Source organism: Salvelinus namaycush, chromosome 11 (genome assembly GCF_016432855.1).
Source record: "Salvelinus namaycush isolate Seneca chromosome 11, SaNama_1.0, whole genome shotgun sequence".
Classification (NCBI taxonomy): Eukaryota; Metazoa; Chordata; class Actinopteri; order Salmoniformes; family Salmonidae; genus Salvelinus; species Salvelinus namaycush.
The window spans coordinates 33,196,671-33,221,189 of record NC_052317.1 but is presented as its reverse complement, the minus strand read 5'-3'; the positions used below and the strand labels follow the sequence as shown (position 1 = coordinate 33,221,189).

The window sequence follows — 24,519 nt, the reverse complement described above, 5'->3', positions numbered from 1 at the left end:
TGCAAGGTTTAGTTATAAAAATCGTTGGCTCAGTGGTTGCGATGGCAATTTAATGTTGGTATCTTCAGGACAAAAATCAGGAATGATCCTTGTCATTGGGAAAACGTCAACAAACTCGTGGGCGATTGAGGCATTTTAAAGGCTATGGGTGGTCTGTCCAGAACTAAACATGGCGATACGTCTGCTTTTTACTTGCGCTAACCAGTAGTAAGAAAGACCTTTCTTGTATTGTGTGTCGTCAGCTGATTATTGCTGCTAGCAGCCAGAGTTTGTTTGTAGGGGGATGATACCATGACAACGGTGTGACTGACATCAGCACACATTTTTGCAGAGTTCTTGCACAGCGACGATATTTATTTTACCCTGAAACGTCATCATAGTTATTCTCTAATTTACCAGTCGAAATGTGGCTAGTTATCTGGCTTTCTTGCAGGAGCTAACTAGTCAATCAGTGCAGCTTCCTGGTGTGCAGTCAGGGCAGCTTGCCTTGCTACTTTTAATTTGTGTCAGTCAGTAAGTAGTGTGGTTGACCACTAACCAGGATAACTGTCTTACACCTCTACTCTGACATTTTATTTCCTTCAGGGATGGGAGGCCAGTAACGTGTAGGGTGGGAGGGTGGGGGGGACTGGACAGAGTTGCTGGTAGTGGTGGTGCTCTTGTAAAATGGACCAGGAATATGAGAGAAGGCTGCTGAAGCAAATCAACCATCAGAACCTACCAGAGGGCCAGCTGGCTAAGGTGAGTAAGGCGATCAGCTGTATCTCTGGTATTAAAAACAGAACTGCCGGCAAAAGGATTGGGATGATTGGGGAGAGAACAGAAACAGATGTGTTTGAATAGATACTAACAAGTAATCAATTTTGAACCAATCTGGACGGTTGTCATGTATGGAGAGTGAAAAGCTTTGTGTAGTAGTGCATTCAACCAAATGTTTTGCCTATTGCACATGTTGACACTGTTTGTGTGTCTAACCATTTCAGTCTGGAGGTGCGACCTGCAGTCCTCTCAGTGTCAAATCTGGGGACCGATTCATTCCTACCCGTGCTGGAAGCAACTGGTGTATCAACTTCCACTATGCCAATGTAAGCAACACACCTTTCCTCCAACCGTGTACCACAAATGATATACTCTCAGCCACTGTCTCTCTCTCACGTACTCATTGATATGTCTGTTTGATATGTCTCATTGATATATCTGTTTACACGCATGTGTATTGGTTTTCACAACTTTGGCAATACCATTTTCAACCCCTTATTTACCTGCTCATTCTCCATAGGAGAACTGTCAATCTCCTAACCAGAACCACAGGTCGAAGGATGCTGGGTCAGACACGGGGAAAGACACTGTGGCATATGCTGCCCTGCTGAGGAACGAGTTGCTGGGGGCGGGGATAGAGAGCGTTCCAGACCTCCACACTGAGGACCGCCGCCACACCGTCTTCTCCCAGGACACACACAGCCTCTTCAGGGTGAGACACGGAGAGAGAGAGAAACCCCCGAGCCCCAGCACAAAACCGCCGATATACAGCGAGGCAAACTATCCACACAATTAACATTCTGATTTGAATTATTCCTCCATAGTACACAGTCCACACTAAGAGAGTGCCTTTCGACAGTGGCAATGAAGTCTCACCATACTCGCTCTCCCCACTCAGCAACAAGAGGTACGGATGAGTCCACTCTATGGACTAGTGACAACCACTGGCCTTAAAGGGACATTTCACAATTATTCAACTTCATATTCATCATCTCCAGCATTTTCACATATGGTGGTGCTGAAGATGATGAATATGACGTTTAATTTTTGTTAAATGTCCCTTTAAAGCTAGAATCTGCATTTGGTGAAACAGCACAACTGTTCGTCCCAGACCCTTTGTTATTGTTTTGTTGATGAAACCGGGAAGAGGAGTGTCCGGCAGCGTGGACGTTGTAAAAAAGAAATCTGTATATATTTTCTGCTTTTCTGTCCCATGTGCAACAATCTATGAGTTTGGGGGGGGGGGTTTGAAATAACATCTTTGTTGTTGTAATATCCCAAACGGACATGGCAGTTTCACCACTAAGGATTCCAGCCTTAACTGGCTTTAAGTGTGATGTTGGGTTTTCTATCCATCCAATATACAGGCACAGTTACTGTATGTTACATCCATCCACTATATATATATATAGTTTACAATTGGCTCATTCATCCCCCTCTTCTCCCCTGTAACTATTCCCCAGGTTGTTGCTGTAAATGAGAATGTGTTCTCAGTCAACTTACCTGGTAAAATAACGGATAAATAAATAAAATACAGGCACAGTTACTGTATGTTACATCCATCCACTATACAGGCACAGTTACTGTATGTTCCATCCATCCACTATACAGGCACAGTTACTGTATGTTACATCCATCCACTATACAGGCACAGTTACTGTATGTTACATCCATCCACTATACAGCCACAGTTACTGTATGTTACATCCATCCACTATACAGGCACAGTTACTGTATGTTACATCCATCCACTATACAGGCACAGTTACTGTATGTTACATCCATCCACTATACAGGCACAGTTACTGTATGTTACATCCATCCACTATACAGGCACAGTTACTGTATGTTCCATCCATCCACTATACAGGCACAGTTACTGTATGTTCCATCCATCCACTATACAGGCACAGTTACTGTATGTTACATCCATCCACTATACAGGCACAGTTACTGTATGTTACATCCATCCACTATACAGGCACAGTTACTGTATGTTACATCCATCCACTATACAGGCACAGTTACTGTATGTTACATCCATCCACTATACAGGCACAGTTACTGTATGTTACATCCATCCACTATACAGGCACAGTTACTGTATGTTACATCCATCCACTATACAGGCACAGTTACTGTATGTTACATCCATCCACTATACAGGCACAGTTACTGTATGTTACATCCATCCACTATACAGGCACAGTTACTGTATGTTACATCCATCCACTATACAAGCACAGTTACTGTATGTTACATCCATCCACTATACAGGCACAGTTACTGTATGTTACATCCATCCACTATACAGGCACAGTTACTGTATGTTACATCCATCCAATATACAGGCACAGTTACTGTATGTTACATCCATCCACTATACAGGCACAGTTACTGTATGTTACATCCATCCACTATACAGGCACAGTTACTGTATGTTACATCCATCCACTATACAGGCACAGTTACTGTATGTTACATCCATCCACTATACAGGCACAGTTACTGTATGTTATATCCATCCAATATACATGTCTGCTAAAGCAAAAATACAATACACACCAATCTTTTTATAAACTTCCATAGAGGTCCATATGCTATCGCTGGAACTTACCCCTCCCTCACTCCCATGTTTGTGTAGTCACAAGCTCCTTCGTTCCCCTCGGAAGCCAGCCCGTAAGATCTCCAAGATCCCCTTCAAAGTGCTCGACGCCCCTGAGCTGCAGGATGACTTCTACCTCAACCTGGTAGACTGGTCCGCTGGCAACCTGCTGTCTGTGGGCCTGGGGGCCTGTGTGTACCTGTGGAGCGCCTGCACCAGCCAGGTGAGAGTGAGGGAGGGGCCAGGTGAGAGTGAGGGAGGGGCCAGGGGAGAGTGAGGGAGGGGCCAGGGGAGAGTGAGGGAGGGGCCAGGGGAGAGTGAGGGAGGGGCCAGGGGAGAGTGAGGGAGGGGCCAGGGGAGAGTGAGGGAGGGGCCAGGGGAGAGTGAGGGAGGGGCCAGGGGAGACTTGGGAAGAGGACACAAACCTCTATTATTGCATATTTTCTATCCATGTATTTATCCCTGTAGGTGACAAGACTGTGTGACCTGTCAGTGGATGGGGACTCTGTGACATCAGTGTGTTGGAATGAAAGGGTGAGTTTACAGCCCTGCTCAATATCTGTGATCATTCTGTTGATAAATACCTTTATGAGGAGAAAAACTGGGACATTTAGTGTTCATAAAGGAAGACTGACACTCTTAACAAGACATGTATCATCTACCTTACATCTAGTCACTCACTGGCCTGGGTTGTATCCATCCTCTCAGGGGAGCCTCGTTGCTGTGGGAACCCATAAGGGCTATGTTCAGATCTGGGACGCAGCCGGAGGGAGAAAGCTGACCAGTCTGGAAGGCCACTCGGCTCGCGTCGGTCAGTGATGCATGTCGATTTAGGTGTCGATTTGATATGTTTTTGTATCCGTGTGTATATGTTCATGTGTGTGACAAGATCTATTCTTTGAGAGGACTTAGTTTTTACAGTCTGATATTTGCTTGGTATTTTCTTATACATTATCCATACTTGCGTAAATAGTAGGATGATTAGGTATGTTTTATAGAATGTTTTATAGTACTACAAAAATGAAGTATGCTTTAAATGCCAGGATGTCATACTCCTTTAGATTTTCATTGAGTACAGTACGAATTTGTTGCATGTTATTGAGGAAGAGAATAGTATTTTCAGACCCATGTGTGTTTGACAACAGTTGATAATCAGCTGATAGTCATATAGGGGACACTGTACCAAAATTAACGAATGACGCAAAATTGCACGTTAGATGACATTCTCTGTATTGGTAAGCCTGGTATGTTAATCGTTTTGCTTACTGCATACATTTTTACTAAACAGTACGTTCTAATTAGTATGTAGTACAATTAGTGCACAGTATGTAGTTTTAGTAAGTAGTAGGCAAGACAGATTCCGGACACGGCTTGTCTATTGGATAAAAAATAAATAAAACATATAATTGCTTAGGTAATGCCAGATGGATTGGGACTGTAACATGGAGGATGTACTCTCTCTCTCCCACTCTCCAGGAGCACTGGCGTGGAATGGAGAACAGCTGTCTTCAGGCAGCAGGGACCGTGTGATCCTCCAGAGGGACGTCCGCACCCCTCCATCCGCTGAGAGGAGGCTCCAGGGCCACAGACAGGAGGTGTGTGGCCTCAAGTGGTCCCCCGACCACCAGCACCTGGCCTCTGGGGGCAACGACAACAAGGTGAGCAGGACCACTTCAGGGTCATATTCACATCACTGGCTCCTGTTCAGTAGGGAGAAACTTAGTGAGACAGCGGGGAGGTACAACATGATTTTCTCCAATAATATAACACAGATGTTTGTTTTCAAACAGTTTCAGACAATCTCTCAACACTGTGAATCTAACCCCCCCACCCTTTGCATTCAGTTCAACTCGACTTGTTGCAAGATTTACAATACTGAACGGGATCCGTAACTCTATTTCAAAACATTTTAACAACATTTGTGATTCTGAACACACCCTTCCTTATCCTCAGCTGCTGGTGTGGAACAGCTCCAGCCTGCTCCCGATGCAGCAGTACAGTGACCACCTGGCTGCAGTGAAGGCCATCGCCTGGTCACCCCACCAGCACGGGCTGCTGGTGTCCGGAGGAGGCACGGCCGACCGCTGCCTACGCTTCTGGAACACCTTGACAGGCCAGCCCCTGCAGAGCACTGACACAGGCTCCCAGGTCTGCAACCTGGCCTGGTCCAAGCACGCCAATGAGCTGGTGAGGCACTACTTACTTAATACCTGCTCCCGAAGCATCAGCTTTCCTGCGTATCCGGTCCTAAGTTATTTTCTTTCATCACAGAGTAGAATTATGTAGTCAAACGTCGCACATCACTTTTCATGGAACACTAGGCTGAAATAAATATTGTAATAGTGAAGTAAGGATTGCACAATCAATTGCTCCAACAAATACTTGTATTAGTTGACAGTGTTTTGATCGTAAAGGATATTAGTCAGGTCGGTGTTCATAAGTAGTGAATAGGTGTACACTCTATCATGTGTTTCAGGTGAGCACCCATGGCTACTCTCAGAACCAGATCCTGGTGTGGAAGTACCCATCTCTGAACCAGGTGGCCAAGCTGACGGGACACTCCTACAGAGTTCTCTACCTGGTGAGACTGATGGAGGGGAGTAGTTGGATGTCTGTAATGTTGAATAACACAGCAAATCATCATCACCACCACCAATTTGCCGCCTTCCTCAGTATGACATATGTAGAAATTAGGGTTGCAAAATTCCTGGGACTTTCATTAAATTCCCTGGTTTTCCCGAAATCCTGGTTGGAGGATTCTCGGAATAAGCAGGAAATCTGGAACCCTCCAACCAGGATTTCTGTAAAACCAGGGATTTTTTTTGGACAGTTCCTAGAATTTTGCAACCCTAGTAGAAAGTACAACCTCAAACTCGATATTCAACTCTTTCTGTTCCTTTTTCTCAAGGCTGTGTCACCAGACGGAGAGGCCATTGTGACGGGGGCGGGAGACGAGACTCTGCGTTTCTGGAATGTTTTCAGTAAGACACGCTGCACCAAGGTTAGTGAACAGAACACATCTTGTCATTGTTCTTTTTCATTTGGCCAGTCACAGGTTTGCTGCTTGATTATGTCAAATAAAGAACTTCCTTGTTGTTGTGTTCTTCCTTCAGGAGTCCAAGTCGGTGTTGAATCTCTTTACCAGGATACGATAGTGAAATGGGAGGAGGACTAAAGTAGAGGGGGTCGGGGAGACACCACCTTGAACCCCGCATAAACCCCCCTTTACCACTCTACTAACCATCACTACGAACAAACTCCTCACCTCTCAATTCCACTTTTTTTATACAGAGGACAGCTCCAACCACCACCAGCCTGCGAGCAGCTGTCCCACTAAAGTGATGTCATTGATTAAAAACGAACACAGCCTTAGAGTGAGGGGCTTGTTGTCTCTGTACAACGTCTGTCCTATATTTCTGTCGTGGATGTCCTGAGATGTTTTAGAATTATCATTAGGGCCAGCAGTTATTATTTTTTTTATCTGACCATGTGACCTGACCAGGGCCCGGAGTTTCTACTGGTCAGGTCACGTGTTCAGGAAAAAAGTCCTGTCTTTAGACATATACCTCCACTAATATAATATCTAAAATAGTTGAATATATAAAATCCTTTCATCACGGTGTATCGTTTCTCAGCCTTTCCTACATAACAGAGAGAGAGAGGCCTGGGGGACTTTCTATATTTTGATAATATGTATCTGAACTACCTTAGAATCCAACAGAATGTCATGATAATAAACGAGTACACCAATACAGTCAGCCTGCCCGAGCAGCTGCAGAGACTCAGATCTGTTTATTATTTTCTTTCTAAACATCCCTTCAACTTTCTTATAACACAATCATAACATGCTTATAACATGATCATAACTCTCAGATCCCACAATACTTGGTTGAAAATTGGCTTTAAAAAAATGTATATTGCATAGTATCATCCTTCAAAACAGTCGGTTTGTATCACGCACATCACCCACCACAACCCAATGTTGTCACTGCTCTCTTTGGGCCGGATTAGAGTTTTCTTCCCTCTGTTCTGCCTACGCCATAGAGTCCAGAGCAGGATATAACTTGATCAGACAAACAACTGTAAATCACTTTTCTGAAGAAACCATGATGCCTTTCTTCACATGGCTATAACAATAGTAACATCCCATGACATTAGCACAGGGACAGTTTTACCTTGGAACGTCAACCCCCCACAGAATACACACTACTGCAGCCATGTGATTGCACCGCCAGCATAAAGTTGATCCAATTCACACAAAGTCCTTGTCGGGAGACTCCAATCCTCTGGGTTCCCCTGAACAGGTCCTGGGTCTCAGGAGGTCTTGGTTCAGACAAGGCGAGTACTGCAGCCACACTAGTAATCTGCAGAGTAGCCAGTAGTGCCCTGCAGACCTCGACACGACAGCGAGAACTCCTTCACGATCTCCTTAACACGCCGCTTGTTTGTCTGTTCCCTGGGAAAAATAGGGTGAATGAGATAGATGTGTCTGAATAGATAAGAAAAGGGTTCTAACAGGTACATAGCTGTTTGTGCATCTTGGAGGACTGCTACATAATGATATTGTTCCTGAGACATTAAATTCATCTGTCACGGTGAGATCTGAAGGTCAGAGCAGTGTGACTACAAAGAACCTGAAATGCCAAATGAATGGATGTGTAAGCTACCTGAGGAGTTGCTGGCTGAAGGTGTCCTTCTGCTCCATGGAGACCTGGGCAGAGGGGAACCCTGGGACATGTAGTCCTTCCTTCAGCCACTGGGCCAGCAGCACAGGGCAATGTCTGTTCAGACAGAAAAGCACCTCCGAGAAGTGCTCCGTCAGACAGCAGAAAGACTGACTTCCAACCATCTGGTGATGACACAGAGGGAGAGAAAGACGTAACAAGAATCCCAAGGGTGAGCACTGACTGAAACATAATTATACCCATTCATTGGCCACTATTGTTCTAATAGCAGTGGTTCCCAACCTATTTCAGTTACTGTACTACCAACTGAATTTGACTGCCCGGAGTACCCCCTCATTTGCATTTTACCAGTAAGCCTATGGTCTCATGAGTCTTCTCAAGTACCCCTTGTGGATAGTCCAAATACAGGGGTCCTAGAACCCCTAGTTGGGAACCACTGGTCTGGAGGACTGAGTCACTGACTGCAGTCTTGTCCTACTCGTGAGGGTATTTCTTTCCCACACACTAACGGAGATACCAGTTGGTTACCTCCAGGATGGTGTGTACGAGAAGCTTCCCGTCCCTCTGTAGCACCTGACCAATAGGAGGGATGTCTCCACAATGACAGACCAACTCCATCTGATGGGGAGGTACAGAGGAAGGATGTATGGAACAGCCACATTATGACAGGAGGGGTGCAGAATAAACAGGAGTTATGCAGGGATGCAAACTAGTCACCTTTCGGTGATATTCGCCTTCTTGAATCCAAAATAGGTGACCTACGTGCTTTGTGTAGATCTGAGAACAGTTTGGGAGGGGCCTTTGGATAACTACTGGTTGTAGGACGAACAAGTGATACACGTTTGGAGCAATACTGGTTGTATCCAAGGCTCAGCCAATCGTTCACATAACAGAATGCAGCACGCGACTGAAGAGAGAAAAGACAAGCAATTTGCTAGTTACATCATCAGCGTGCGCTCTGGAAAGACAGCGGGAGAGTGGAAAGTATGGAGGTACATTTGTACAAATGTACCTCCATAGGAAAGGCAGTTTGCTCGTCTCCTGAATGATAACAAAGAGGTAGGTGAGAAGCCTGATCACGGAGACGGGGTGAGGTGATGAAGCGTATTTCATGAGCTATAAACGAAAAACAACTGACATTTGGAAAGTGTGTGGTGGAACAAGTATTGTTAGCATGAAGTATCTTGCTAGCTGGATTGAATTCTCCGTTAGCTAGCCAGAGAAATGTTGAGCAACATTAGCCAACTTAACTGATCAAATAATTGAGTTTATGGTGTGAAATTAGCTGGCTAATAGTCAGACAGCTAACATTATAACATCAGATGCGCTAACATTAATAACCTAACCAATTCGCTGTAGTATTAACTGGTATACAACTCCTTGCTGTTCTTCAAGTTATAACGCGTTAGTTGCTTACTGGACCCTGTCAATCTGTGTGAAATGTTAACTAGCTAACAAACTAAACACTATCTGTGAACTGATCTTTTCCCTCTAAAGTATGTGGTTAATTTTCTGAATGAGAGAATTAGGTGAATAATTTAAAAAATATATATTTAACCTTTATTTAACTAGGCAAGTCAGTTAAGAACAAATTCTTATTTACAATGATGGCCTACCGGGGGAACAGTGGGTTAACTGTCTTGTTCAGGGGCAGAACGACAGATTTTTACCTTGTCAGCTCAGGGATTCGATCCAGCAACCTTTCAGTTCAACACTCTACCCACTAGGCTACCTGCCGCCCCTGAAAATGAGGTGTTGCTTGTTAAACAAGTGGATTCAGGGATGAACTGGAGCTGGGCCTGGTTTAAGCTGGATGCCACCATAGAGGTGAAAGGAACACCACACTTTCTCACTTTTTCAGTCAGTGGATAAAAAGGGGTATGCCAGGTGTACTCTCTGCCTGAAAGAGATCAATTATGCCAAGAAAGGGTAGCATGCTCTGCTGGCACATTGTAGAACAGATGTCCACAGGCAGAAAGTGTACAATGTACAGATAAAGATATTGCTTTTGTTGTGTTGAACTTGACAGTAACACGTGTGAGTGAGGGGGGGGGGGGGGCTATTTAATGTTTTACTCAGCGAACGTTATTTTTGCACACATGTAGCCTTGTGCACTTGATCGATGTCTATAGTGGCCACTATAATAGAGCAAAAATAGAATGCCTGTTTGTCTCATTCTATTTGTACTATAAGGTGTTTTTTCCCCAAGTGCAATATTTATGTGTGTGGTCACAAGCGTTCTATTATAAAGGCTGTCATGGTCACAAGCGTTCTATTATAAAGGCTGTCATGGTCACAAGCGTTCTATTATAAAGGCTGTCATGGTCACAAGCGTTCTATTATAAAGGCTGTCATGGTCACAAGCGTTCTATTATAAAGGCTGTCATGGTCACAAGCGTTCTATTATAAAGGCTGTCATGGTCACAAGCGTTCTATTATAAAGGCTGTCATGGCTAACTGCAATATTAGTGTATTGTTTTTGTCTCAAGACGTGAGTATCATTTGCAGTAAAGTCTAGGCAACAAATAACATTGGATTTCTTTCTTTACATTTTTTTGCTGTGAGTTAGGTTCACATTAACCACTTTTTACACACAGAGACTGATCATGTAGATCATATTCTTTGTTGTTTAATTAGTTAAAACCTGCATTTCCCCCGAAAAGGGATTTTTTGCATGTTTCAGTGAAAAAAAGTGTAACCTTTTTGGGCCCTCAGCAGTCTGCATCCATGGTTATGACTTCCGTTCATGAGTTAGTACAAGAGGTAAAGTTATTTGTGAAGTGATTGGTAGTGTCATCATCGCACCTACTTAACTTACAAAGAACATACAGGCTGACTTCGCTGTAGGCGTCTCCGGGAACTTCAGTGACAGGACCCCTGAAAAAGAGTTGGTGCAGAACCAGTTGTATACACCTGCCACATTACAGTGCACTTGGAATTACAGTGTGGGTTACATGGCAAAGTCACTCACCGCAGTAGAATAGAGCCTTTACATCTTGATGGTCAGACAGGTAGAGGTCAGGCTTCCTTTTGAGGGCCTATGGAGTCAACAACACACACATAAGCCACCTTTTTACCTGGTTGTAACATGCGTTCTTTGTCCTGATCTTGTCCACATTCTGATTGTGTCCACATTATTTGACAGGTGTAGATGATTAAAATATGCATTGTGATCTGATTGGGATCATATACACCTGTCAAAAATGTGGGGACAATCGGAAATGTGGACAAGATCAGGACAAAGAACACATGTTAGCGCCAGGTATAAATGATGCTAAAGATACACACACATAGATACACAAATATTTATCCAGAATGTAATCTCTGAGACAGAGAATCGGACAATAAGAATAAGACAGACCTGGGCATGGAGTTGCATGAATGACTCAACAATATCAGGATGTTCCCTTGGGCCTGAAAAATAGATGGAATAGAGAACACACAAAAAGATGTCAAATAGGAAATACAGTTGAAGTCGGAATATTACATACACCTTAGCAAAATACATTTAAACTCAGTTTTTTTTTTTTTTTACAATTACTGACATTTAATCTTAGTAAAAATTCCCTGTCTTAGGTCAGTTAGGATCACCACTTTATTTTAAGAATGTGAAATGTCAGAATAATAGTAGAGATAATTATTTATTTCAGCTTTAATTTCTTTCATCACATTCCAGGTGGGTCAGAGGTTTACATACACTCAATTAGTATTTGGTAGCATTGCCTTTACATTGTTTAACTTTGGTCAAATGTTTCGAGTAGCCTTCCACAAGCTTCCCACAATAAGTTGAATGAATTTTGGCCCATTCCTCCTGACAGAGCTGGTGTAACTGAGTTAGATTTGTAGGCCTCCTTGCTCGCACACGCTTTTTCAGTTCTGCCCATAAATATTCTATGGGATTGAGGTCAGGGCTTTGTGATGGCCACTCCAATACCTTGACTTTGTTGTCCTTAAGCCATTTTGCCACAACTTTGGAAGTATGCTTGGGGTCATTGTCCATTTGGAAGACCCATTTGCGACCAAGCTTTAACTTCCTGACTGATGTCTTGAGATGTTGCTTCAATATATCCACATCATTTTCCATCCTCATGATGCCATCTATTTTGTGAAGTGCACCAGTCCCTCCTGCAGCAAATCACCCCCACAACATGATGCTGCCACCCCCGTGCTTCACGGTTGAGATGGTGTTCTTTGTTTTGCAAGCCTCCCCCTTTTTCCTCCAAACATAACGATGGTCATTATGGCCAAACAGTTCTATGTTTGTTTCATCAGACCAGAGGACATTTCTCCAAAAAGTGCAATTTTGTCCCCATGTGCAGTTGCAAACCGTAGTCTGGCTTTTTTATGGCGGTTTTGGAGCAGTGGCTTCTTCCTTGCTGAGCGGCCTTTCAGGTTATGTCGATATAGGACTCGTTTTACTGTGGATAAAGATACTTTTGTACCTGTTTCCTTCAGCATCTTCACAAGGTCCTTTGCTGTTCTGGGATTGATTTGCACTTTTCGCACCAACGTACATTCATCTCTAGGAGACAGAATGTGTCTCCTTCCTGAGCGGTATGATGGCTGCGTGGTCCCATGGTGTATATACATGCGTACTATTGTTTGTACAGATGAACGTGGTACCTTCAGGCGTTTGGAAATTGCTCCCAAGGATGAACCAGACTTGTGGAGGTCTCAATTGTTTTTCTGAGGTCTTGGCTGATTTCTTTTGATTTTCCCATCATGTCAAGCAAAGAGGCACTGAGTTTGAAGGTAGGCCTTGAAATACATCCACAGGTACACCTCCAATTGACTCAAATGATGTCAGTTAGCCTACCAGAAGCTTCTAAAGCCATGATATAATTTTCGGGAATTTTCCAAGCTGTTTAAAGGCACAGTCAACTTAGTGTATGTAAACTTCTGACCCACTGGAATTGTGATACAGTGAAATAATCTGTCTGTAAACAATTGTTGGAAAAATGACTTGTGTCATGCACAAAGTAGATGTCCTAACCGACTTGCCAAAACTATAGTTTGTTAACAAGAAATTTGTTGAGTGGTTGAAAAACGAGTTTCAATGACTCCAACCTAAGTGTATGTAAACTTCCGACTTCAACTGTATGTGGAAGATGATGTGAGAATCAAATCTCAATTTACTTTCTCTTACCTTGCTGGAAGATAGAGAGGGTGGTGGATGTGACCAGCTCAATAAGGGCCTGGATGGGGCTGAAATGATCTTTTTCACCTGCAAATATGTGGACCATCTAGAATGAAAGAGATCCAGTAATTCATAGAAATCATTGTGGGCACATTTTTCAAGTGTAAGGCAAGCTATCAGTGACTATATCCATTCAGCCATTGTTTCATATGGGGTCTTTTCAATGAAATGTAGTAAATTATTCGGAGTTGAAATGGGATTCACCCCGACCCTGTGGAGCATTGAATCTGATTTGGATGGTTGGTCTGTGGCGGCCCACCTGGCGTGTGAGGTCGAGAGCAGAGGCTTGTGGGAAGGCGCTGTAGATCTGTCCCAGCATCTCACTGAGCTGTTGCACCATGGGAGCAAAATCATTGAGGAGGGTCTTTACGGACCTCTCAAACACCCCACACACTGCCTACGGGAGAAGACATGCTGTGAGAGAGTAGGAATCTAGCCTGGAATCCAATCTGAATATCACTTCATTTCACTACTGCTTCAGAAGTTAAACAATCGTGAAATGGAGCAATATTCACTTCTGATTCCAGGCTAATGAAGAACAGTATGACTATGTACAGTACATATTCAGATAGACATACAGACCCATTTAAATGTTGCAACATTCTCATGTACATATAGATTACAGTACTTACCTCCACCACTTCTGAGTCACTGAGCCACTTGCTGAGGATGGTCTGGATCAATGTGAAGACCTGCTGTAAGACCACCAGCACCTGACAGAGCACAGACAAAGTAAACAGGATGACAGTAGTTATGGGTGGTGAGAGAGGTTCTGAGACAGAGAGAGCGAAAGAGGGAGGCAGGAAATGAGAGAAGGTGGGAGAGTGTAGAAAGATAGAGAGCGGGCAAAATAAAGTGAGGAAGACAGAGTTGGGAGGAGACTCACTGGGTTGGGCCTGGCCTGAGCTGGGGTGGTGCCCTCTGACCCCTCGTCCTGCCTGCTGATGTCCAGCGTAGTGAACAGACTGGACAGCATACCCAGGATGTGGATGATAGACAGCTTGGCAGTGGGGCTGGGCTACACAAAGGGAGAGGGAGATGGTTAGATCCCGACAAACTGAATACAGAGATACATTGGGAGCAAAGGTTACAGTAAGAGTGGATGGGAGGATAAAACAGGCAGGAAAAGACACACAGTATGGAACCTATTTACATTGAATTTTACTGTATTGTAAGTCTGTGTCCAACACATGTATCTTTTAGGTGGTTGCATAGACCAAGTGCACTGTATAAGCATAATTTCCTTGTTCTTACCTCCTGGTGTGCCAGGGTGTCTAGCCTCTGGATGTGGGGGGTGATGAGGGTGGTCAGGCTGCCCAGGATCTCCTCCATTGGCAAGGCAGAGAGTAGGAAGCCCAGGCCCTGCATCAGCCACATACACTGGCTGCTCTGCACACACACATGGATTCACAAATATAGTTTTAAATTCCATCCCTATATTTACAGAAAATAAACAATCTGCAGCAACAGTCTAAAACTTGATAATTTTTTTCAAAGACAAAGAATTTATACTGACCTTGTGGATATCTTTGACCAGTACGTCCTGTGAAAGGAAGAGAATGCTTGACATGAGTGTAAAAAAAGAACCAAAGCAACATTGAACGACAGCACAGTTACCACGCACCACATTTTGAGCTACAGTACACTGCATCTATCATCACATGCTTTGTGAATCTTATTGTCACAGAGACCTGTGACACGGTCATGATGTCATGGGTGTAAGGGGCGAGGTCGTGACGACACTCTCTGCAGATTCTCTTCAGAGTGGACACGCTGGACACGGACAGCTCAGCCTTCACCAAGCCCTGGAGCACCATGGGTAATACATTGCCTAACATCATCGGATGGTCCGCCAGCCACTCCGCTAGAGAACCTAGACAGCAAGAGAAAGGGGGTGGGAGATAAAGGAAAGAGACAGATAGAGAAAGGGAGAAAGACAGGAAAAGAGATTGTAGGGAAAAGAGGGTCAGAACAAACAGAAAGGTAGCAAAGAAAACTATAATACATTTGGATTAAGATGTTGGCTAGCACCTATAGTGTACATGACGGTGTCAGCTAGCTGAATGTTGCTTATACTGATCCGTGGGATCAGACCGATGAGGCCTGGGATGACATCAGAGTAGTTGACGTCTATGGTCTCTGCTATAGCCTGGAAGCCAAAGAGAAGGGCCTCAGTGTCCTGGAAAAATACAAAAGAAAAATAGAAAACATGTCCCAGAAAGAGGAAGCTAGAGAGTGAGATTTGTATATGTATTTATTATGGATCCCCATTAGCTGCTGCCAAAGCAGGTGCTACTCTTCCTGGGGTCCAGCAAAATTAATACATTCACAGATTTCACAACACACTGTGTGCCCTCGGGCCCCTACTACACCACTACCACATATCTACAGTACTAAATCCATGTGTATGTATAGTGCGCGTATGTTATTGTGTGTGTGTGTGTGTATGCATGTGTCTGTGCCAATATTTATATTGTTTCACAGTCCCCGCTGTTCCATAAGGTGTTTTTTTATTCTGTTTTTTAAATCTAATTTTACTGCTTGCGTCAGTTACTTGATGTGGAATAGAGTTCCATGTAGTCATGGCTCGATGTAAACTCATCAAAAAAAGAAACGTCTCTGTCTTTCAAAGATAATTCGTAAAAATCCAATAACTTCACAGATCGTCATTGTAAAGGGTTTAAACACTGTTTCCCATGCTTGTTCATAAAAATAAAAAGCTTAACACGTTTTTAAAAGGGAACAAGTCTTCATTTTAACTGTGAATATTCAGTCTACAATATTTATGCAATTATATTGCATAAACAATTAATGAACATGCACCTGTGGAACGGTCGTTAAGACACTAACAGCTTACAGACGGTAGGCAATTAAGGTCACAGTTATGAAAACTTAGGACACTAAAGAGGCCTTTCTACTGACTCTGAAAAACACCAAAAGAAAGATGCCCAGGGTCCCTGCTCATCTGCGTGAACGTGCCTTAGGCATGCTGCAAGGAGGCATGAGGACTGCAGATGTGGCCAGGGCAATAAATCGCTATGTCCATACTCTAAGACGCCTAAGACAGCGCTACAGGGAGACAGGACGGACAGCTGATCGTCCTTGCAGTGGCAGACCTCGTGTAACAACAACTGCACAGGATCGGAACATCACACCTGCGGGATAGGTTCAGGATGGCAACAACAACTGCCCGAGTTACACCAGGCACGTACAATCGCTCCATCAGTGCTCAGACTGTCCGCAATAGGCTGAGAGAGGCTGGACTGAGGGCTTGTAGGCCTGTTGTAAGGTCAGTCCTCACCAGACATCACTGGCAACAACGTCGCCTATGGGCACAAACCCATCGTCGCTGGACCAGACAGGACTGGCAAAAAGTGCTCTTCACTGACGAGTTGCGGTTTTGTCTCACCAGGGGTGATGGTCAGATTCGCGTTTATCGTCGAAGGAATGAGCGTTACACCGAGGCCTGTACTCTGGAGCGGGATCGATTTGAAGGTGGAGGGCTAATCATGGTCTGGGGCGGTGTGTCACAGAATCATCGAACTGAGCTTGTTGTCATTGCAGGCAATGTCAACGCTGTGCATTACATGGAAGACATCCTCCTCCCTCATGTGGTACCCTTCCTGCAGGCTCATCCTGACATGGACCTCCAGCATGACAATGCCACCAGACATAATGCTCGTTCTGTGCAGGATTTCCTGCAAGACAGGAATGTCAGTGTTCTGCCATGACCAGCGAAGAGCAAGGATCTCAATCCCATTGAGCACGTCTGGGACCTGTTGGATCGGAGGGTGAGGGCTAGGGCCATTCCCCCCAGAAATGTCAGGGAACTTACAGGTGTCTTGGTGGAAGAGTGGGGTAACATCTCACATCAAGAAATGGCAAATCTGGTGCAGTCCATGAGGAGGAGATGCACTGCAGTACTTAATGCAGCTGGTGGCCACACCGGATACTGACTGTTATTTTTGATTTTGACCCCCCCTTTGTTCAGGGACACATTATTCCATGTATGTTAGTCACATGTCTTTGGAACTTGTTCAGTTTATGTCTCAGTTGTTGAATCTTGTTATGTTCATACATATATTTATGTTAGGTTTGCTGTTTGCTCTAAATAAACGCAGTTGACAGTGAGAGGACGTTTCTATTTTTGCTGAGTTTATTACTGTGTGCCTCCCATAGTCTGTTCTGGACTTGGGGACTGTGAAGAGACCTCTTGTGGAATGTCTTGTGGGGTATGTATGGGTGTCCGAGCTGTGTGCCAGTAGTTTAGACAGACAGCTTGGTGCATTCAACATGTCAATACCTCTCATAAATAAAAGTAGTGATAAAGTCAATCTCTCCTCCACTTTCAGCCAGAAGAGATTGACATGCATATTATTAATATTAGCTCTTTGTGTACATCCAAGGGCCAGCCGTGCTGCCCTGTTCTGAGACAATTGCAATTTTCCTAAGTCATTTTTGTGGCACCTGACCACACAACTGAACAGTAGCCAAGGTGTGACAAAACTAGGGCATGTAGGACCTGCCTTGTTGATAGTGTTGTTAAGAAGGCAGAGCAACGCTTTATTATAGACAGACTTCTCCTCATCTTAGCTTGTACTGCATGAATATGGTTTGACCATGACAGTTTACAATCTAGGGTTACTCCAAGCAGTTTAGTCATCTCAACTTGCTCAATTTCCACATTATCTATTACAAGATTTAGTTGAGGTTTAGGGTTTTGTGAGTGTTTTGTTCCAAATACAATGCTTTTAGTTTTAGAAATATTTAGGGCTAACTTATTCCTTGCCCCCCACTCTGAAACTAACTGCAGCTCTTTGTTGAGTGTTGCAGTTATTTTAGTTGCTGACGTGTATAGTGTTGAGTCATCCGCATACATAGACACTCTGGCTTTACTCAAAGTCAGTGGCATGTCGTTAGTAAAAATTGAAAAAGCAAGAGGCCTAAACAGCTACCCTGGGGAATTCCTGATTCTAACTGGATTATATTCGAGAGGCTTCCATTAAAGAACACCCTCTGTGTTCTGTTAGAAAAGTAACTCTTTATCCACATTATAGCAGGGGGTGTAAAGCCATAACACATACATTTTTCCAGCAGCAGACTATGATCGATAATGTCAAAAGCTGCACTGAAGTCTAACAAGACAGCCCCCACAATCATTTTATCATCAATTTCTCTCAGCCAATCATCCGTCATTTGTGTAAGTGCTGTGCTCATTGAGTGTCATTCCCTATAAGTATGCTGAAATTCTGTTATCAATTTGTTTACTGTGAAATAGCATTTTATCTGGTCAAACACAATTCTTTCCAGAAGTTTACTAAGGGTTGGTAACAGGCTGATTGGTTGGCTATTTGAGCCAGTAAAGGGGGCTTTACTATTCTTGGGTAGCGGAATGACTTTAGCCTCCCTCCAGGCCTGAGGTTACACGCTCTCTAGTAGGCTTACATTGAAGATGTGGCAAATAGGAGTGGCAATATCTTCTGCTATTATCCTCAGTAATTTTCCATCCAGATTGTCAGACCCCGGTGGCTTGTCATTGTTGATAGACAACAATAATTTTTTCACTGTTTCCATACTGACTTCACAGATTTCAAAAGTACAATTCTTGTCTTTCATAATTTGGTCCGATATACTTGGATGTGTAGTGTCAAGGTTTGTTGCTGGCATGTCATCACTAAGTTTGCTTATCTTGCCAATGAAAAAGTAAATAAAGTAGTTTGCAATATCAGTGGGCTTTGTGATGAATGAGCCATCTGATTTAATGAATGAAGGAGCCGAGTTGGCTTTTTTCCCTAAAATTTCATTTTAGGTGCCCCAAAGCTATTTACTATCATTCTTTATATAATTTATATTTGTTTCATAGTGTAGTTTATTTTGATTTTGATTTAGTTTAGTCACATGATTTCTTAATTTTGCCATTCAGTTGGACATTGCCATACCTTTTGCCTCATCCCTCTCAACCATACAATTTTTCAATTCCTCATCAATCCAAGGGGATTTTTTACAGTCTTTTACAGTCATTTTCTTCATGGGTGCGTGCTTATTAGTAACTGGAATAAGTAGTTTCATAAAATGTGTCAAGTGCAGCGTCTGGTTGCTCCTCATTACACACCACAGACCAGCAAATATTCTTTACATCATCAACATATGAATCACTACAAAACTTCTTGTATGACCTCTTATACACTATATTAGGCCCAGCCTTTGGAACTTTGGTTTTCCTAGATATGGCTACTATATTGTTATCACTGCATCCTATGGATCTGGATACTGCTTTAAAGCAAATATCTGTAGCATTAGTAAAGATGTGATCAATACATGTTGATGATTTAATTCCTGTGCTGTTTGTAACTACCCTGCTAGGTTGACTGACAACCTGATCCAGGTTGCAGGCACTGGTTACAGTTTAAAGTTTTTTCCTGAGAAGGTAGCTTGATGAGATCACACAGGAAGAAACATTACAAAATAGCTTTGGGATGTATACATACACTACCGTTCAAATATTTGGGGTCACTTAGAAATGTCCTTGTTTTTGTCCATTAAAATAACATCAAATTGATCAGAAATACAGTGTAGACATTGTTAATGTTGTAAATGACTATTGTAGCTGGAAACTGCAGATTTTTAATGGAATATCTACATAGGTGTACAGAGGCCATTATCAGCAACCATCACTCCTGTGTTCCAATGGCACGTTGTGTTAGATAATCCAAGTTTATTATTTTAAAAAAGCTAATTGATCATTAGAAAACCCTCAGTCTCAACGTCAACAGTGAAGAGGCGACTCCGGGATGCTGGCCTTCTAGGTAGAGTTCCTGTCCAGTGTCTGTGTTCTTTTGCCCATCTTAATCTTTTCTTTTATTGGCCAGTCTGAGATATGGCTTTTTCTTTGCAACTCTGACTAGAAGGCCAGCATCCCGGAGTCACCTCTTCACTGTTGACGTTGAGACTGGTGTTTTGCGGGTACTATTTAATGAAGCTGCCAGTTGAGGAATTGTGAGGCGTCTGTTTCTCAAACTAGACACTCTAATGTACTTGTCCTCTTGCTCAGTTGTGCACCGGGGCCTTCCACTCCTCTTTCTATTCTGGTTAGTGCCAGTTTGCGCTGTTCTGTGAAGGGAGTAGTGCACAGCGTTGTACGGGATCTTCAGTTTCTTGGCAATTTCTCACATGGAATATCCTTCATTTCTCAGAACAAGAATAGACTGACGAGTTACAGAAGAAAGTTCTTTGTTTCTGGCCATTTTGAGCCTGTAATCAAACCCACAAATGCTGATGCTCCAGATACTCAACTAGTCTAAAGAAGGCCAGTTTTATTGCTTCTTTAATCAGTACAACAGTTTTCAGCTGTGCTAACATAACTGCAAAAGGGTTTTCTAATGATCAATTAGCCTTTTAAAATGATAAACTTGGATTAGCTAACACAACATGCCATTGGAACACAGGAGTGATGGTTGCTGATAATGGACCTCTGTACGTCTATGTAGATATTCCATTCAAAATCAGCCGTTTCCAGCTACAATAGTCATTTACAACATTAACAATGTCTACACTGTATTTCTGATCAATTTGATGTTATTTTAATGGACAAAAAAATAGCTTTTCTTTCAAAAACAAGGACATTTCTAAGTGACCCCAAACCTTTGAACGGTAGTGTATGTCTTTGTATGTGTGACACGTTGTGTGATCACTGTATTTATGTAAATTGGTGGTTGTAATGACCTGCCATGCTGCCGGTCTCTCCGTGTCCATCAGCAGTCGGCCCAGTCTATCATAGAGGTTACTGAGAAGCTCCGCCCCCAGGATCTCGTACACATACATCAGAGTGTCTGATATGTCAACTCTATCACACAAAACACACATGCAGTATAATCACAATGTGCCCTGGGCACTCTGCTCTATTCAAAATGAAATACTTTGGTCAAAACATTCAACAGATCTGTCGACTAGAAACTAGTGTTGGATAAAGCATAACATACATCGTACAACAAAATCTTGGGTCAAATAATGTAAAATCTCAAGTGAAAATCAAAGAGCTCCTCCAAGCACTATAACTCGCATCCCTTCTGTAGAAGTAGACTTCCTGTTTACCTGTAGATCCTGAACTGCTCCTTGTCATCTGAGGACCAGGATGTATAGTCCTGCTCTGAGGGGAAGTGGGCCTTGTGGAGCAGGACATCCACCAGCTGGAAGTAGACTGGTCTGTAGACCTGCAGGTAGACTACCTGCTTGTCCTCCTCAAATGACAGGATGTCATCCTGGAACCACAGGAAGAATACATCAGGAAGTGACCATGCTACAATGTACAGATGAGGTACTTCCAGCATTGTAGGTTTTACCACTAACCCTAACCCTAACCCAAACCCTACACCAATACCTGCAGAGTGTACCAAAACGTGAAGGAGCTGGTGGTCTTGTTTATTGGATAGTGTCCAGGATTAGGGTGTAGGGGTTAGGGTGTAGGGTACATACCTGCAGAGTGTACCAGAAGGTGAGTGTGAGGGAGCTGGTGGTCTCGTTGACTGGGTAGTGCCCGGGGATGCCAGTACAGAACAGGATCATGTTGACTAGGGCCAGGTATCCCTGCCAGTGTTCCACCTGTTCCAGAAGAGTCCTGTTCCACAAAGTCACACCCAGGGAGATGAGGTGAAACAGGTCCATAATGAGCCAAGAAAACTGGTTATCACTTAATACTAACACCACCGATGGTTCATAGATGTTCAAATAAGTATCAACAAACTTTAGTTAGATTACTAGAGTTAGCAAACTAACTATCTAGTAACATAGCCCAAGCCCTAACCTAAAGGTATGTGTACCTGGAGTGTGTTTCCCCCAGAGCGACAGCGATGCGACAGATGCCATGGGAGGTCTCCATGTCTCCATCCCTCGCTGCGGCTTTCAGCTGGTCAAGGAGACCCAGCACCAGGGGCATCAAGTTCACCAGAGCATCAGTGTATCTGAACACACACACACACACGCACAAATGTATGCTGAGTCAATATAATGTGTCTCAACACAACTCATTATCAAAGTGCTCTATCTGTCTGTGTGTGTGTGTGTGTGTGTGTGTGTGTGTGTGTCTCTGTCAATGTGTGTGTGTGTGTGTGTGTGTGTGTCTATCTCACCTCTGGCAGTCAGGTTGGGATATAGAGCTGACAATGGTCTCCACGGCAGTGTCAAACAGCTCTGGGTCTGACAGAGCAGCAAAACAGTCCTGCAGCAGCCCCTCGCTCTCCCCATGCAGAGGAACATCCAGTCCCACCCAGCTAGACAAGCACCGTAGGGCCCGCTCCTTCACCTGACTGTTGCCCTCCTGTCTCTGGAGCAGCTGGCGCAGCAGGGGACATACCGCCGTCCACTCCCCAGCCAGGGCCTCTCTCAGCTGGGCACGACGGGCCTGGGGCAGCCGGCAGCTCTGGAACTCTTCTGGCAGCACAGTGAGGAGCTCCAGCAGGGCCAGGCAGTGTGCGTGGGCGTTCACTTCCTCCTCTGCCCCACCTCCTCCACCAACCCCAGCCCCACCCTGACTTCCGCCCTGATCCCCGGCCTTCTCTGGCTGGTAGACCCTGACCATGTCAGCCACAGCCTGGGGCCAGCCCTGGGGCATGGTGTGGAGGGCCAGGGAGGCCAGGGCCACACACAGCCTGGTCAGCACCATCTTTGGCCCAGAGGAGAAGTGGGAGATGTGGGAAAGGAGCTGCATCCTCAGTGTCTGGTGTTGGTCTGTGGGGAGGTCGGCCCAGTGACAGGAGATCTTGGTGTGAAGGGTGCTGGCGCCAAAGAACTGGATCTCAGGAAGCTGTTTTGACAATGGTGTAATAGTAAAAAGAATAGAGCGTTCTACAGGGTTATTATGAGTGTCGTCATGGAGTGAAATACAAGCAGGAAAGGAATGATTACTACACAACAGAGTCTGTAGAAAGTACAGGGGAGTTTGTAAGATGGTGCTGTGGAGCGGACCTTGTCTGGGCTGAGCAGATGCCAGCAGAACTGCCAGGCCTGACGGGAGGTCTGGGCCTGAGTCAGCCACTTCTGGGCCACATTCTTATGCTCCATGTCTGGGTCATAGTACAGTTGCTGGAGGGCCTAGAGAAGGGAGGAGAGGACATTTCCAATTAACTTAATTTACAATAGGGAGGGAAATTAAAAAGTGACCGGAGTCCTTATCATACAATGTGTCCTTGAAGGCATGACTGTCACTGATAAGGAATGTACGAGGGGAGTAATGTAGCAGCCTCCAAATCACACAGGATGGCCAACTCTGCATGAGTGAGTGCTGGCTGTTGCTAATGGCAACTAATCCCAAGCACATGGTGGTGGTTATAATTAGCACAGTATGTTTGTAACTGATATCATATTACAACAGCCCCCTTCCCTCTATGTCCCATTGAACTAGCTTACTCCATATGAACTGCCCATTGTGAAATATGAATTCAAAAGCTATTCTGTAGCCTATTTGTTAAAGGTCAAAATTCCATTGTAATTAGTCTGTGCATTTTTCCAACTGTCAAACAATAGGCCTATATCTGTGTAGCCTATTTGGGCTATTTGGAAAATAATATGGAGGCCTAATAAATATCATTGTCACAAAGCATAAAACCCCAATGCTGATGAGATATTTAGAAAGACTTGACTGAGAAGAACAAATTGCTTTCAGACTTAATGAGAGCTGTCATTGTTGGTAGGTTACTGCATCAAACGAACCACTTCTCTGTCGCGCACTGTATGAGTTTGACAACTTACTTTTTCGACGTTTTCCACCGTTAATTGTAACGACACGAGGTCGGGGCTCTGCATGGAGCTGTCAGGGGGCTCCATCCCGTAGATGACAAGCTTTATAATGAGAACTCTTCTTTTAATGTCCGCTCTTATATTTTTGCGCTTGCTGCCCGCGATCCGTGGGCTTTAAAAAGTCTCCCTCTATCAGACAGTGCTGTTGATGACACAGAGGCGCCCCCTGGCAGAAGGCCAGCCTGCTACTTGTTAAAAGTTAGTTGTCGTTAACGGATTCAGTATTCATTGTCCTTTTGTCACTAACACCTGTGCTGACCGTAGTGCTGCTGACCGTAGTGCTGACCACAAACGAGAGGTCTAGCAGCGTATGACAGCAGCCTATTGAAACACTGGCCTCTGTTTGTAGATAAGGCTAATTCGGGAAATGTTTAAGAGGGAAATGTTGGTCTTTATAATTTTCTCAATTTTCTCATAAGCATAAGAACATAGTGAATCTTTAAAACAGATCCATAACTCTACCTGTGTAGGGCCTATCAGTA

The 24,519-nt window shown here is 44.0% G+C and overlaps 2 protein-coding genes across 2 annotated transcripts; one reads left to right on the top strand and one right to left on the bottom strand.

Annotated features, from left to right (window-relative positions):
* The first annotated feature begins 611 nt into the window (after nt 1-611).
* On the top strand, nt 612-7,149 carry fzr1b (fizzy/cell division cycle 20 related 1b). The gene is made up of 12 exons (XM_039004183.1): nt 612-741; nt 984-1,085; nt 1,280-1,471; nt 1,584-1,666; nt 3,404-3,587; nt 3,833-3,898; nt 4,073-4,175; nt 4,841-5,022; nt 5,318-5,551; nt 5,841-5,945; nt 6,273-6,365; nt 6,478-7,149. Exons 1-12 carry the CDS (start codon nt 667-669, stop codon nt 6,517-6,519), a joined length of 1,461 nt encoding a protein of 486 aa, XP_038860111.1. The 5' UTR covers nt 612-666; the 3' UTR covers nt 6,520-7,149.
* On the bottom strand, nt 7,121-24,266 carry LOC120056042 (importin-13-like). Its single transcript, XM_039004182.1, has 21 exons — nt 23,990-24,266; nt 23,207-23,332; nt 22,372-23,045; nt 22,063-22,203; nt 21,719-21,860; nt 21,338-21,504; nt 20,969-21,089; nt 15,278-15,425; nt 14,938-15,119; nt 14,763-14,789; nt 14,501-14,635; nt 14,133-14,264; nt 13,879-13,959; nt 13,506-13,643; nt 13,196-13,292; nt 11,411-11,463; nt 11,021-11,087; nt 10,868-10,926; nt 8,578-8,667; nt 8,032-8,213; nt 7,121-7,820 (listed from the first exon to the last, which is right to left on the bottom strand). Exons 1-21 carry the CDS (start codon nt 24,062-24,064, stop codon nt 7,721-7,723), a joined length of 2,937 nt encoding a protein of 978 aa, XP_038860110.1. The 5' UTR covers nt 24,065-24,266; the 3' UTR covers nt 7,121-7,720.
* Nucleotides 24,267-24,519: the final 253 nt, after the last annotated feature.

Bases quoted from the DNA above. Each gene is read 5' to 3' on its own strand.
- LOC120056042 (XM_039004182.1), bottom strand. From the start codon at position 24,064: ATGGAGCCCCCTGACAGCTCCATGCAGAGCCCCGACCTCGTGTCGTTA. The intron at 21,861-22,062 runs GTACACATACCT...TTTGTGGAACAG, and splicing joins CTGGGGGAAACACACTCCAG to GACTCTTCTGGAACAGGTGG. The intron at 10,927-11,020 runs GTGAGTGACTTT...ACTCTTTTTCAG, and splicing joins AAAGGCTCTATTCTACTGCG to GGGTCCTGTCACTGAAGTTC.
- fzr1b (XM_039004183.1), top strand. From the start codon at position 667: ATGGACCAGGAATATGAGAGAAGGCTGCTGAAGCAAATCAACCATCAG. The intron at 3,899-4,072 runs GTGAGTTTACAG...CCATCCTCTCAG, and splicing joins CAGTGTGTTGGAATGAAAGG to GGGAGCCTCGTTGCTGTGGG. The intron at 6,366-6,477 runs GTTAGTGAACAG...TTCTTCCTTCAG, and splicing joins GTAAGACACGCTGCACCAAG to GAGTCCAAGTCGGTGTTGAA.